At 42.7% G+C, this 14635-nt stretch overlaps 1 protein-coding gene across 1 annotated transcript in view; it reads right to left on the reverse strand.

The window, feature by feature from the left end:
- The window catches only part of NUP210 (nucleoporin 210), a 657387-nt gene that overhangs the window by 546979 nt on the left and 95773 nt on the right, over positions 1-14635 (reverse strand). Inside the window, exons 9-10 of the mRNA XM_063426963.1 lie at positions 13644-13750; positions 9665-9805 (exon numbers count right to left, since the gene is read on the reverse strand). Coding sequence (XP_063283033.1) covers positions 9665-9805; positions 13644-13750 — 248 coding nt within the window. The remainder of the gene's footprint in view (positions 1-9664; positions 9806-13643; positions 13751-14635) is intronic.

A 14635-nucleotide genomic window follows, 5' to 3' on the forward strand; every position in this document is an offset into this window, starting at 1 on the left:
TACCCTCTTTATTTACAGGAATACCAGCATTGTCGGTTCCGGCACACCACAACCATTTTTTTTTTCCCATTCTGTATTACGCTGTTCCTATTTTTCTCACTATCACTCTACATGGAATGTGTGCCCTGAACACAAATATTAAGGCTTTGCCTGGAATTGTGGGAGGGGCTTATTTACCTTTTTGAAGGGACTACTCACCTTCCCCTGTACCGTTCCTAATTTAGCTATGTGCATGTCCCCTCCCTCCACTATGAATACACACACACACAAAAAATAATATATATATGTACCGTATATACTAGAGTATAAGTCGACCCGAATATAAGCCGAGGCCCCTAATTTTTTTTTTTATATATATATATTCTTTATTTTTAATGTGCACAAAGAGTGACAAACAGCCTTGATTCGCCACAACAGCAGAGTCAAGGTATAGATAACTACAATATGCAATACAGGTTGTGACATTCGTTGGTCAGGCACATTTTAATTTTTTTTCTTTAAAGATTAACATTCGGTTGGTACGTTGCGGCATTTATGAAACTCATAAAGCTGCTGTGCTTAACTGTTGATTAACTACTAGGTTATCTGAGATCTATTTGAAGTCTAGCTGACGCTTTTCACAAATGCAAATGTGGATTCAAAAGGTTAATACCTACCACGAGAGCTTCTCGGATACATCAGACGACTTCTACCTGGAAGGGGAGGAAGAAGAAATGGCAGCAGCACAGCACACTAAAACGGTTCCCAAGGGACCCGACTCCCCTCCGATCACCACCGAAGTCCTCACAACACCGCTAACGACCCTCCAGAATACCATACTAGCGAAGACATATGAGGCCTGTCGGGCAGGTTGGGCACCCTGGAAGGAACCACCAGGGAACACTCTAAACAAATCTCCTCACTACAACAGGAGATAGACAAACTACAGCAACAGCACAAATCATTTGACCAGCGCCTGGCCACGATGGAAGACACGAGGCGCAAAAATAACCTGAAAATAAGGGGCATCAAAGTACCGGCCGATGAGTTGCCTCACCTCCTGCGGCGACTATTTACAGAGCTACTGCCCCTGAGACAAGGCAGAGCGGTAGGCCTGGAAGACTTCTTCCGAACTCCTAAATCGCCCAAAGCACCAAAAGAGGCCCCCAGGGACCTTGTGGTCCGTTTCATGTCCGGAAGAGACAGACTTGCGATAATGACAGCTGTCAGAAACCACACGCCCTATATCTTTGAAAGTATGCCTCTCACCTTCTTTGCAGACCTAACAGGCTACACCCTGGCGTGGAGAAGAACCTTGGCACCATTTACTGCCCTACTTCGACAACAAAGGATAACTGGCAAACGGCGCACAGACTACAGATACTAAAGGATAATGCCACACTAGAAGTCAAAGACCTCAAGGAAGCCGCAGGGTTGCTAGAGACACTGGGTCTCCCGTCGGACTCCCTGACCACAAATGGACAGAACGGGGCAGCACAGGCATCCCATCAATGGAATCCTGCCACAGCGCAAACGTTTGCACCCAGGGGACAACAATTGGCCTCCAACACAGCAAACGACACCTGAGCACCCAGGCGAACCGGCAACCACACCGGAATGAAAGAAGAATACCCACACCAAGTTAGTAATAGTTTATGGACAAAGTTTAATACCACCTGAACACACCGACAACCGGAAAGAGACTCTACCCCAGGAGCCAACGTTTATAGACGAACTGTAAATACCGGCTGACGTTAACCAGTCGGATCTCCACTGCTCCCCAACAGTCTCCACGGGCACTTAAGCGCCGGCATCAGATGACACCAGACTGTAAGATTAACTTTCCCCTCCTAACATGCCTCATCTTGTTAGTAGTCAGTCCTCCTGACATAGCAGTCTAGCCTGAGAACTGTCGTTGTACCCTATGACTCGCTAGAAACATTGATCTGTTAAAATGTGTTTGTTTTCTCTCTAACCACACTAGTTACGAAAATTACTATGCCTATAGCTTTGAGAGTGCCAATCCACTCCCTAACTTGTACATAATTTACCCCTCCTAACTAACGATACGGTCTGTAAAGGCAGTGTCTTCCGTAGGCACACACACCATCAACAAACGTATAAGTTAACACTACACCTTGTGCTTACCAATGATGGGTACACCTAAACGAGGTCTGCACCTGAGCACACCATCTTACCTACGAGCACCGTCCTGTGCATGTTCCCTAAAGGTAGCTTAATACCCGACACGCAGACACCCATGGGCAACGACCAATACGCCTGTATTGTAATAACCGAGAGCCTTAATGTCTTTGGGCGCCCTGGGGATGTGGCTTGCCCCGAACGTGTGGGGGTTCACCAGCCTTCAGGTCCCCCCGCCCTTTCGGGCGAGCACCCATCCTCGGGGCTACTATCAGTCACATTTTATTTCTACCTTTATTTGTATTTTTACTGGCTCTCGACACGGTTATCACGGGACCCAACCCGTCAGTTAAAGTCACCTCTGTACGGTTACTAGGGATAGTAAGCATACGGCCTCTTGTGCCGAGCCAATATAATTGTAAACAACTTAGACACATCACCCCAAAATAGTCGACTGTTTTAAACCTTTTTATTACTGTTGATAGCATATCTTGACTCTCTCATGTTTCTCTCGTGACCTGGCACTGTTATACTATTCTTAATACCTTTTAGCTCACATACATACTGCACTAAATGTATGGAACACTCTTTTGTATGGCATGTTCAGCAGTTCGTTTTACACCAACGTGTTTAAATCTTGCTCTTCTCAGCATAGCATATCGTTTAAATTTTGTCTTTGTCTTTAAAAAAAAAATTGTGCTTAACATTCTCGCCATGACAATATATGCAATTGAAAGCCTGTGCTCGCTGTTGTGGCGCTACAGGTCGTTATGTTTTATGATATCATGCACATGAAAAATAAATAATTAAAAAATAAAAAAAAATATTGCTTGCCCGGGATCCCCTGACCATGAATATGTCGAAATTTGTGCAGATGTGTTCCAGTTTCAGGCTTATTAAGGTTAATTCCAGAATTTAGTGTAGGAGCTCAAGCTGCACGTGTCTGATCAGCTTGGTGGTCAGGCTCCGCCCCCGAGGCCCCTAATTTTACCACAAAAAACTGGGAAAACCTATTGACTCGAGTATAAGCTTAGGGTGGGAAATGCAGCAGCAACTGGTAAATTTCTAAATAAAATTAGATCCCAATAAGATTAAATTGATTGAATATGTATTTACAGTGTGTGTATATATAATGAATGCTGTGTGTTTGTGTAGTGTGTGTGTATATAATGAATGCAGAGTGTGTGTGTGTGTTTGTGTTTGTGTGTATATAATGAATGCAGTGTGTGTGTGTTTGTAGTGTGTGCATATAATGAATGCAGAATTTGTGTGTGTATATAATGCAGTGTGTGTATGAGTGCGTGTGTGTATACAGGGAGTGCAGAATTATTAGGCAAGTTGTATTTTTGAGGATTAATTTTATTATTGAACAACAACCATGTTCTCAATGAACCCAAAAAACTCATTAATATCAAAGCTGAATATTTTTGGAAGTAGTTTTTAGTTTGTTTTTAGTTATAGCTATTTTAGGGGGATATCTGTGTGTGCAGGTGACTATTACTGTGCATAATTATTAGGCAACTTAACAAAAAACAAATATATACCCATTTCAATTATTTATTTTTACCAGTGAAACCAATATAACATCTCAACATTCACAAATATACATTTCTGACATTCAAAAACATAACAAAAACAAATCAGTGACCAATATAGCCACCTTTCTTTGCAAGGACACTCAAAAGCCTGCCATCCATGGATTCTGTCAGTGTTTTGATCTGTTCACCATCAACATTGCGTGCAGCAGCAACCACAGCCTCCCAGACACTGTTCAGAGAGGTGTACTGTTTTCCCTCCTTGTAAATCTCACATTTGATGATGGACCACAGGTTCTCAATGGGGTTCAGATCAGGTGAACAAGGAGGCCATGTCATTAGATTTTCTTCTTTTATACCCTTTCTTGCCAGCCACGCTGTGGAGTACTTGGACGCGTGTGATGGAGCATTGTCCTGCATGAAAATCATGTTTTTCTTGAAGGATGCAGACTTCTTCCTGTACCACTGCTTGAAGAAGGTGTCTTCCAGAAACTGGGAGTTGAGCTTGACTCCATCCTCAACCCGAAAAGGCCCCACAAGCTCATCTTTGATGATACCAGCCCAAACCAGTACTCCACCTCCACCTTGCTGGCGTCTGAGTCAGACTGGAGCTCTCTGCCCTTTACCAATCCATCCATCTGGCCCATCAAGACTCACTCTCATTTCATTAGTCCATAAAAAAATCAGTCTTGAGATATTTCTTGGCCCAGTCTTGACGTTTCAGCTTGTGTATCTTGTTCAGTGGTGGTCATCTTTCAGCCTTTCTTACCTTGGCCATGTCTCTGAGTATTGCACACCTTGTGCTTTCGGGCACTCCAGTGATGTTGCAGCTCTGAAATATGGCCAAACTGGTGGCAAGTGGCATCTTGCCAGCTGCACGCTTGACTTTTCTCAGTTCATGGGCAGTTATTTTGCGCCTTGGTTTCTCCACACGCTTCTTGCGACCCTGTTGACTATTTTGAATGAAACGCTTGATTGTTCGATGATCACGCTTCAGAAGCTTTGCAATTTTAAGAGTGCTGCATCCCTCTGCAAGATCTCACTATTTTTTAACTTTTCTGAGCCTGTCAAGTCCTTCTTTTGACCCATTTTGCCAAAGGAAAGGAGGTTGCCTAATAATTATGCACACCTGATATAGGGTGTTGATGTCATTAGACCACACCCCTTCTCATTACAGAGATGCACATCACTTAATATGCTTAATTGGTAGTAGGCTTTCGAGCCTATACAGCTTGGAGTAAGACAACATGCATAAAGAGGATGATGTGGTCAAAATACTCATTTGCCTAATAATTCTGCACGCAGTGTAATGCAGAGTGTGTGTTTGTATGAGTGTGTGTATATAATTCAGAGTGTGTGCTTGTGTGAATGCAGAGTGTGCGTGTTTGTGTAGTGTGTGTAAACTGGGTGGGGTAAGGGCATTTGTAATATTTTTAATATTATTTTATTTTTATTTATTTTTTATTTTAATATTATAAAATTAAATTATTATTTTTGTTTCCCCCCTCCCTGCTTAATACCTGGCCAGGGAGGGGGGCTATGGCAATTCCTGGTGGACCAGTGGGGAGAACTGGCAGGAAGTGTTTACTTACCTTTACAGCAGCTCCTGTCAGCTCCGTGCAGTTCCGTTCAGCTCCCCCGTTCAGCTCAAAGTGTAAGTCTTGTGGGTCTGCGTGCTGCGCGGAGCGTTGCCACGGCTCTGACGGCTGCGCTGCGGGTCTCGCGAGACTTACACTGTGAGCTGAACAGGGGACCTGCACAGAGCTGGTGTAAAGGTAAGTAAACGCTTCCTGCCGGCCCCCAACAGAACCGCCGGGCTTGTAATGAGCCCGGCGGTCCTGGTCTGTATTATGGAAATGTAAGTTGCCATAATACAGACACTGACTTGAGTATAAGCCGAGTGGGACATGTTGCTGCCTCTGGTAAGTGACTGAAGGGGTTTTCACCCCTTCAGCAACCGGGGATGGGAGGTGGGAGGGGACCTGCAGTGCCAGGAAAACGGATTGTTTTCCTGGCACTGGAGAGTCCTTTTAATTACAACACAGCCCGCAGAGTCACCCTGAAACCCGGGATACAAATTGGGATACACTTATTTCCTACTCCTGGCATCACTATGCCTTTACAATGTGTGTTCATATGCCCTGTAATGGGCAACCTGCCACAGGCTAATTTGACACCTAGTTTGGGCATTTCATTGAAAACATTTATAGATTTTGGATTAAGAATAGAATGTCTTGTTTTAGGTTCTGGGTAGTACATTTATAGGCACCTAGTATACTGTTATCCTTATTTTACAGTTATGTAGCGGTAATATTTCCTCAATCTGATTATCATAATGCCACAATCAGGTATTACCTTAGATGTGGCATATTAGATGGGTTAAGATAGATGATACGCCTTGGGCCACACTGTCTATATTTACAAGCATATGTATGTGTCATGTCTAATCATATTTTGAGATTTCCCTAAATATGATTGCATGGTTTAACACTACAGTTCCGTCTGCGGATATTTGGTCCTGTGGATTCCGAAACGCCATGGGGCCTGTACATGAGGGGTACGGTGGTACTCACGAGGTCTTGCTATCCATCTCCTTATGTCTTATTAAATCAGATACTTTTACAGGTTATCAATTCAGAGCATCATTTGCTCTTCAGACCTCGCAACCATTTGTCAATTACTTTGCTTTCCGTAGGTTATAGACCTCTCCTTCCCCTCTCTGCTTCCTTTAGGGGATACTGCAGATTTCAGTTGCAGGTTACAACCATACCATACAGAACTACACAAACTCTTTTACAAAGAGTATAAGCCACGATGACTCACCCACAATAGAGACCTTTTTTTTAATAAGTAGGTTTTACTAGCTTATAGGGAACTAGGTGACCAATAGATGTTGCGTTTTTGGCATCTCTGCCTTGGAGTTGGTGGTCCCACGAGACCAACAACCTCATCCACACATGAGGTATTATGCCCCCCGGGCCAAAACATAGTTAGCCGCCTCGCACAGTGGCATAGAGAGAGCCTCACTTGTCACACCCAATCTATATCATGATTTAAATGTCACAGAGAGGCCAACACCCCGCCACAACGTTAGTTGGCCACGAATTCCCTTGCGCCAAAGCATAGATAGAGTCCCTCAAGACATTTGGCAACAAGCAGGGCCTCATCTGTCACCAACCTAGTGAATTGCTTTGCCACTTGGCACTAGCTAGCCAGCCAGTAAAATGATCCCGATTAAAGCTAATTATTAATATATTGCAGTAGGTCTCAAATCCTTTAAGAACGTGATGACATGTCAATCCCCAGTACTCCAGTCTGGTCCACTACACCTACACGAAAAGGTGACACCTATCAGGTTCTATCAGGTCATGGACCATTCCTCGTATTACGGCTGAGCTACGAAGACGCAACTGTTCAGGCTTATGCGTACCAATACGGACAATGCTGGTGCTGGAGTAGGCACGAGTCGCTCGAGCGACACCAACCTCCACGCAACGTTCTCAGCACTCAGGTCCTCTAAGGGGTAAATAAATTAGATACTGGAAAGACTAGAAACACGTTGTCGAACCATGCTGTCAACGCTGACCCTCGCAGGAGGAATGCATATGATCATAACACAATTCAATATTGAGCATGTGCGCCTATACGTTCAGATATCCAACGGGATATTGACTTTCTGTCATGCTATCCGACTTTATGTCTGAAAGTTTTTACACTAATGGGTGAATTAGGATGTAGATAAGTTGCGATGCCACACCTATCAGACATATTGTGACAACATCATTATTATACTAAAACAGGTCATCTTTAAGTTGAGCTGGCCCTACTTCATACTCATAATAGTCGCCATGGCGGGCCTGCCGCGGCTGATTTAATCGGTTTCTACTAACTGCATGTTTGTTTTTTCAGGGCGATCCCACTACTATCATATTCAACATTTCATTAATATGTAGCTTCACAGCAATGCTTTCTTCAGCTTCCGGTATTAGGCCTCTTACCGGAACATATCGACTTCTATTATATGTCTTGGCTCCTACATGGGGGACTAACTTGTATATACTGTAGCAGGCTGGCCGAGTCTTGGGTCATAAATAGCAGAAACAGTTCTTTATTTTTAATATGAGGAAAGCTTTATTTAGCAAGCCAGCGCCAATTAAGCCACAGCAAAACATGAAAACCAAAATAAACTCCTACTCCACACTGGAGATTAACTAACATAGTACCCTTTCTATGCTACTGGATCAGTGAAGAAAGTGGTCAGTGCTTTATAGGTGTGGATTAGTACCTTGAATTGACTCCTACAGGATACAGGAAGCCAATGTAAGGACTGACAGAGGTGTGAGAGAAGCGACAGGAGAGGAAAATCAGTCTAGCTGCAGCATTCATTACAGACTGTAGAGGGACAATATGACGTGTGGGTATTATAAAAAAACAAGAGGTATAGGCGCTCACTATATTATAGTACAGGCTGCGGTATACAATGCAAGGATTCCCAAAAACTTTGTGTGGTGAATAGACAAAAATAGAGTTTTGCTTGTCCAAAGGGCTTTTTCAAAAGTGTGGGGGATGTCCTCTTCATATTCTGACCGACTGCATCACTTCCAGTGCGGCTCGCGAAACCGGAAATATGATGAATCAGGAAGTAATTATGAATCAAGCCTACCCTATATATTCAGAATATGAAGCCTACCCACACTTTTGAAAAAGCCCTTTGGACGGGCGAAACGTGTCAAGTGGGACTTATTATTTTAGCTTGTATTTATTTTATTGTTAATATACATTTTCTAATAAATAGTTACATTTTTATAGTACTATTTTTTTACTTATTCATTTTTTGGCTTGATTCCGGATACCATCTACATCCCTAGGTGGGGATTATACCACCCATGCTGTTTTAACTAGAGCAAGTCTTGCTCTAAAGAATGTAAGTAAATTTTTTCTCTTTATTTATTTTATATACCAGTACGTACTGCACCACTAGGGTTTTCTTTTGTTCTTCTACCTCCTATATATTTCATTGGCATCTGGAGGACCATAAACACTTCAACCACCATACATCCTTAAACGGGGATTGTAGTATCCATGCGCTATACAGCAGAGCTCTAATTAGCTCTAGCATATGTGAGTGGTTTTCTTATAGCGATTACTTATCTTGTTTTGATTGTACCATATTGTATTGCACTATTTGTCTTTCTTCTCTTTTTTTCCCTGAGGTTTACTACATTTCCTCGAAGGTTTATGTATGTATACATTTTAAGGCGCAGTATACGCTACACTCTATTTTTGACTTGTGGGAAGAACTACTAGGAGAGAGTTGCAATAATCCATCAAGTTACGCCTGACTGGCATCCAGCATCATCTACTTTCCAACAACTCCAGTTTCCTTTCATCCGATCACACTATATTTAAGGGTATCCACAAATATGTCTGATTTGCTAGATAAAGCCTCTTTCTAACACCTCACTAACTGTCATTAAAAACGCTATGTATCTGGCCTTTTACAGCTTCCTGAGGCCACAATAATTCACCATCAGTGGCCAACACAATGCACAAGGTTGTCTTTAAAGCTCCTATCTAATTAAACATCAAGATCATTACATACTGACTCTACCTATGACCAAAACAAGTCAACTGGGTCAGCCCATCCACATTCCATACTATTCCACAAATAATATATGGTGCCCGGTGAATGTTTTCGATTCCTACCTCCTCACCGTACCGAATATCGCTATCCTCACTACCTCTAAGTGCATGTTATATGTATGGTTATTGTTAACAAGGCTCGGTTTAAACCCTAGCCATTATTCAGGACACTCGTTTAGGATAGGGCCGCATCTACGGCATCAAGCCAGGACTTTCCAGTCAATGTCATTAAAACTCTAGGTCACTGGAAATCATCCAGCGACCTAACGGTACAGGAAATACGATGGGCATTTGTATAAATGTCATCTTAATGTACTTACGTTGTATTATGTGATTTACTCAATAAATGTATTTTAATTACAAACCTGATCTACCACGCATGTTAACTCAGCATCAATAATAGTCTGACCAATCCTTAGCATCTCAACTTGATGATATGATCCATTTAAGGAGGATTCCAGCACCTTAAAATATTCATTGGGCAGCTTTGCATCAATCCTAACATTCTGAAAATGTGAAAATATAACATGTTTAGACACAATGCCATAATAAAGATATTTTCCATAAAAATTAGTCTGGCTGTGGTACAAAACTTGCTGTAATGCATGTTAGTAGAAAACAAAACAAAAAAAAACATGATTTCCTGTACAAAGTTATCATAATTAATGTATTATTATTATTATTATTACTGGTATTTATTTAGCGCCAGCATATACCGTAGCGCTTTACAATATTATCAAAGGGGAAAATTTAACAATAAATGAGACAGTTAAAAAAACTTATAGGAACAATAGGTTGAAGAGGTCCCTGCTCAAACGAGCTTACAGTCTATAGGAGGTTGCAATCAAACAAGGTGGAGTGAAGTAGAGCTGGAGGAGAGAATAGAGTGCTGCCCTTTAGGAGAGAGCAAGGGACAGGTATATAGGGTAGAGGTTACTCTGGGAGGTCATAAGCTTTCCTAAAGACATGGGTTTTGAGACACTTTTTAAATGATTGAATACTAGGGAGAGCTTGATGGTCGTACACAGGCTATTTCAAAGGAAAGGAACGACCCGCAAGCGTGAGCTGGAACCACCTTCAAGCGTGAGCTGGCTGTACGGGTGCGAGCAACAGACAGGAGAAGGTTATGGGCAGAGCGGACAGACCGAGAAGGGACATACCTGCGGATCACTGAAGAAAGTGGTCAGTGCTTTATAGGTGTGGATTAGTACCTTGAATTGACTACTATAGGATACAGGAAGCTACTATAGGATACAGGAGAACATGTAAGGACTGACAGAGGGGAGACATGTGAAAGAAGTGACAGGAGAGGAAAATCAGTTTAGCTGCAGCATTCATTACAGACTGTAGAGGGGCAATATGACTTGTGGGAAGACCTACTAGGAGAGAGTTGCAATAATCCATGCACGAGATTTCTAAAGCATGGATTAGTAGCATCTTGTGTAAGCAAGGGGCAGATGTGGGCTATGTTTTTAAGGTGGAATCTACAGGATTTGGTAACAGACTTGATGAGAGACTCAAATTTGACGCCAGAATCAAGTATAATGACAAGACAGCGTGCTTGCAAGGATGGACTGATGTTGGTACCACTTACTTGAAGGGAGAGCGAAAGAGGGGGATCAGTATTAGGAGGAGGAAAGACAAGGAGTTCAGTTTTAGAGAGATTGAGTTTCAAAAAGCGGGAGGACATCCATTCAGAGATGGAAGAAAGGCAAGCAGTAACACGTTGCAGGATGGCAAGGGAGGGGTCCAGGGAAGAGAGGTATATCTGAGAGTCATCAGCGTACAGGTGGTATTGGAATCCAAATGAGGTAATAAGTTTGCCAAGAGAGGCAGTATAAAGAGAAATAGAAGGGGAACCAAGACGGGTTTTCCAGAAGCTTTGAGGAAAAAGGGAGCAGGTACGGGACGATAGTTAGAAGGGAAGGACGGGTCAAGATATGTATTTTTTATGATACAACACCAGAAGAGAGAGAACAGTTGAAGATGTGGAGGAAGGCACAAGACAAGAGGAGAGAGATCTGATAAGGTGAGACGGGACAGGATCAAGCAAGCTAGTGGTGGGTGGAGAGGAAAGGAGAAGCGCAGCCACCACTTGTTCAGTAGCCTATGGTTTAAGCTGTTCAATCTTGTCGGTAAAGTAGCATGCAAATCTATTGGCTGTAAGGTTAGTTTGGGGGTGGCCAGAGCAGGGCAAATAAGGGAGTTAAAGGTATTAAAAATACACCTGGGATTGTGGGAGCATGAGCTAACAAGGGAGAAAAAAGTATGACTGTTTAGCAAAGGCAAGGGCTGTGCTGTATGAACGCAACATGAATTTGTAGTGGAGGAAGTCAGACTGGGTGCATGACTTCCTCCAGCAGTGTTCAGCAGAACGGGGGCATCTCTGCAGGTAGCGGGTTGATTTAGTGTGCCACGGTTGGGGGGTGTGTTCTCCTCAAGGTGCATGTTTGAAGTGTGGTTGCAGCATCCAGGGCAGAGGTTGGGGTAGTGTTATATGAGGAGATAGCCAGTGAAGGACAGGAGAAAGTAGGGATGGATAGAAGTTGTGAATCAATATTGGCTGATAACTGCTGAAGGTCAATATATTCAGATTTCTTCTTAGTTGAAGGAGAGACTAAAGAGACTAAATAAAGTGTTGCAGAGATCTGAGTGATCTGAGAGACTAAATAAAGTGTTGCAGAGATTAGAGACTATACATTCATGAGAGAAAACAGGATCGAGGGTATTGCCAGCTACATGTGTGGGAGACTTAGCACCCTGTGATAGCCGAAGGGAGGAGGTAATTGAAAGCAGTTTTGAGGCTAGTAAGGACAAGGGTAGGTTAATGGGAATGTTGAAGTCCTCAAGAATTAGGGATGGAATATTAGAGGGGAGGAAGTAGGGAAGCCAAGCAGCAAAATGGTCAAGGAAGAGGAGAGGGGAACCAGGGGGACGAGAGATAATGGCAATGTTAGCAGAGATGGGTTTGAAAAGGCGAATTGAACGAAATTCAGATGAGGAGAAAGAGAGAGAGAAGATGGGGTTGGTAGAGGTTTGAAGGAGCAGTGAGGTGAGAGCAGAAACCCTACACCACAACCTTTGCTTTCAGTGTGTCTTGGATTGTGGGAAAATTGAAGACCACCAAAGGATATAGAGGTAGGGGTAGCGGTGTCAGAGGGAGAGCCAGGTTTCTGTTAAGGCTAGTAAGTCTAGAGAACGAGAGATGAAAAGGTTGTTAAGGATTTAGTAACACTGCAAACAGAGTGTGCATTCCAGAGGGCAGTATGGAAGGAGGATTTAAAGGAAGAGTGACATGAGATGGGTACGAGCTTATTGTGATTCCTGGAGTTAGCATTTGGTGGGTTTGCAGAGGTGGGACTGGGATTTGGAGAGACCTCACCAGCTGCTAGGAGCAGAAGCATAGAGAGTAAGAGAACGTGGGAGTAGGATTTAAAAGTTTTGTGAGGGTGTGTATTTAGAGATTTTAGAAAGAGTTGGTGGAGATAGGCTGGAAAGGTATAAGTAGAATGCAAGGGATGAAAAGAGAGGGAAGGGAAGTAATGTAGGAGCAACGAAAACGGTGTCAGGAGGGGCAAGTGAGCAGAGGGATTAAGATATTTTGCTAATTAGAGAGGTGAGAGTGAAAGAAAAGTATATAAAGGAGAGCATTCTCTAAGGAGAAAAAAAAGGAGTTTAAATAATATAGGAAAATTAGGATATTTATTTATGCAAAATTAGATTAGGTGGGATCTTAAAGTCACATGAGAGATGAGAGGGTTCAGGGGTTGCAGCTATTGAGTGTGATAGTTGAGCAGGTAATGAGGGTTTGAGAGACATAATTAGTGTGTTTGGAAAGTCAGGTAATTTGTGCTATCTATAAATGTAGGGAGTTCATTGGGGTGGGGTGGGTGGAAACATCCAAAAGAGCTACCTCTGCATAAGGCTGGAGCTTGTCTTGGTAGCTGAGAGTCCTGGGACCTAGTTAATGTTGTGTTTGGGACCCAGGCTCTGCATAACGCTGTAGCTTGTCTTGGTAGCTTAGAGTTCTGGGAGCTAGTTAATGTTGTGTTTGGGACCCAGGCTCTGCATAACGCTGTAGCTTGTCTTGGTAGCTTAGAGTTCTGGGAGCTAGTTAATGTTGTGTTTGGGACCCAGGCTCTGCATAAGGCTGTAGCTTGCTTTAGTAGCGGAGATTACTGGCAGGTAGTTAATGTTCTGTTTGGGACCCAGACATAAGTCTGTAGGTTGTGTAGCAATAATGTAGTTATATTACACTACACCTAAAATAAATTACAGTGGTTACTGAAAAATACCATGGAATGATGCTAATACAAAACACTACTAAAAGGTAAGGAAACTCACATCAGATAAATAGACCTTGTTACTTAATTTGTCAAATACATCAATAGTAATTTCATATCGTCTTCCAGTTTCAAGACTCCATCTGTCTCCAGGATGAACTGTAAATCCTGTGAGGAGTGGACACAATAACAGTGTATTTCATAATGTCCAAAAAGCACCATCTGTTACATGTTCAAGAATTTCTATACATACACATATACACATTTTCCTCTGATAATTTATTTATATTACATTATATTTTGTGGTTTGTGTGCTAAATGTACACTCGAAGTACTATAACCACTACAGCCTGCTTGAGTGATTATGAAGCCAGGAGTGCCCTGGTACATTTCCAGATTAAGTCGTCAAATGCTTTGACAACGTACCCATTCCCAGCCGCCACCACCCATGCTTCTAGAAGCTTCAAGAACAGTTCTAAACTTGGCCATGCAGAGCCACATTCATTGTCTGAAAGCACTGAACTAATGCTCTTAGCCTATGACTGCAGTGCAGCAAGACCATTCTTAGCTCAGCAAAGCTAATCTAGAGCTTCTGACAACAGGGGAGGAGCGGTAGATTATCCACTGGGAAGTTATCAAACCAATTGAACACTTACTCCTGAGTGTGTGCCAGGGTAATCCTGGCACTATAACCACTACAGCTGGTCATTCAAACAGTGTAGGGAGCAAGGCAGTAAAAGTGTTCAGGTAGTATGGAAATTAATGTTTAAAACAGGGATTAATTCATGGTGTAGTGTGTAAGGTAATGTAGGTGAAACCTGTAGGGATAGAGGTTAATCTCTGGTGTTAAGGAAAAGGATCACCTATAAACTAAATGAAATAAGATTATTATGATAACCTGGACCTCGTCACAGATCATTGGAGTGACATACTTGCCAGCCTCTTACCCTGTGACTATGGCCCCTATGTTAAACCCTATTTGAAAACACTATTTGTGCCCTTTTGGACTTGTGAAGCAGCACTTCTAATTACCGAAGCAATTCGAAGAGCCAC

This window comes from Pelobates fuscus, chromosome 7, assembly GCF_036172605.1.
Source record: "Pelobates fuscus isolate aPelFus1 chromosome 7, aPelFus1.pri, whole genome shotgun sequence".
Classification (NCBI taxonomy): Eukaryota; Metazoa; Chordata; class Amphibia; order Anura; family Pelobatidae; genus Pelobates; species Pelobates fuscus.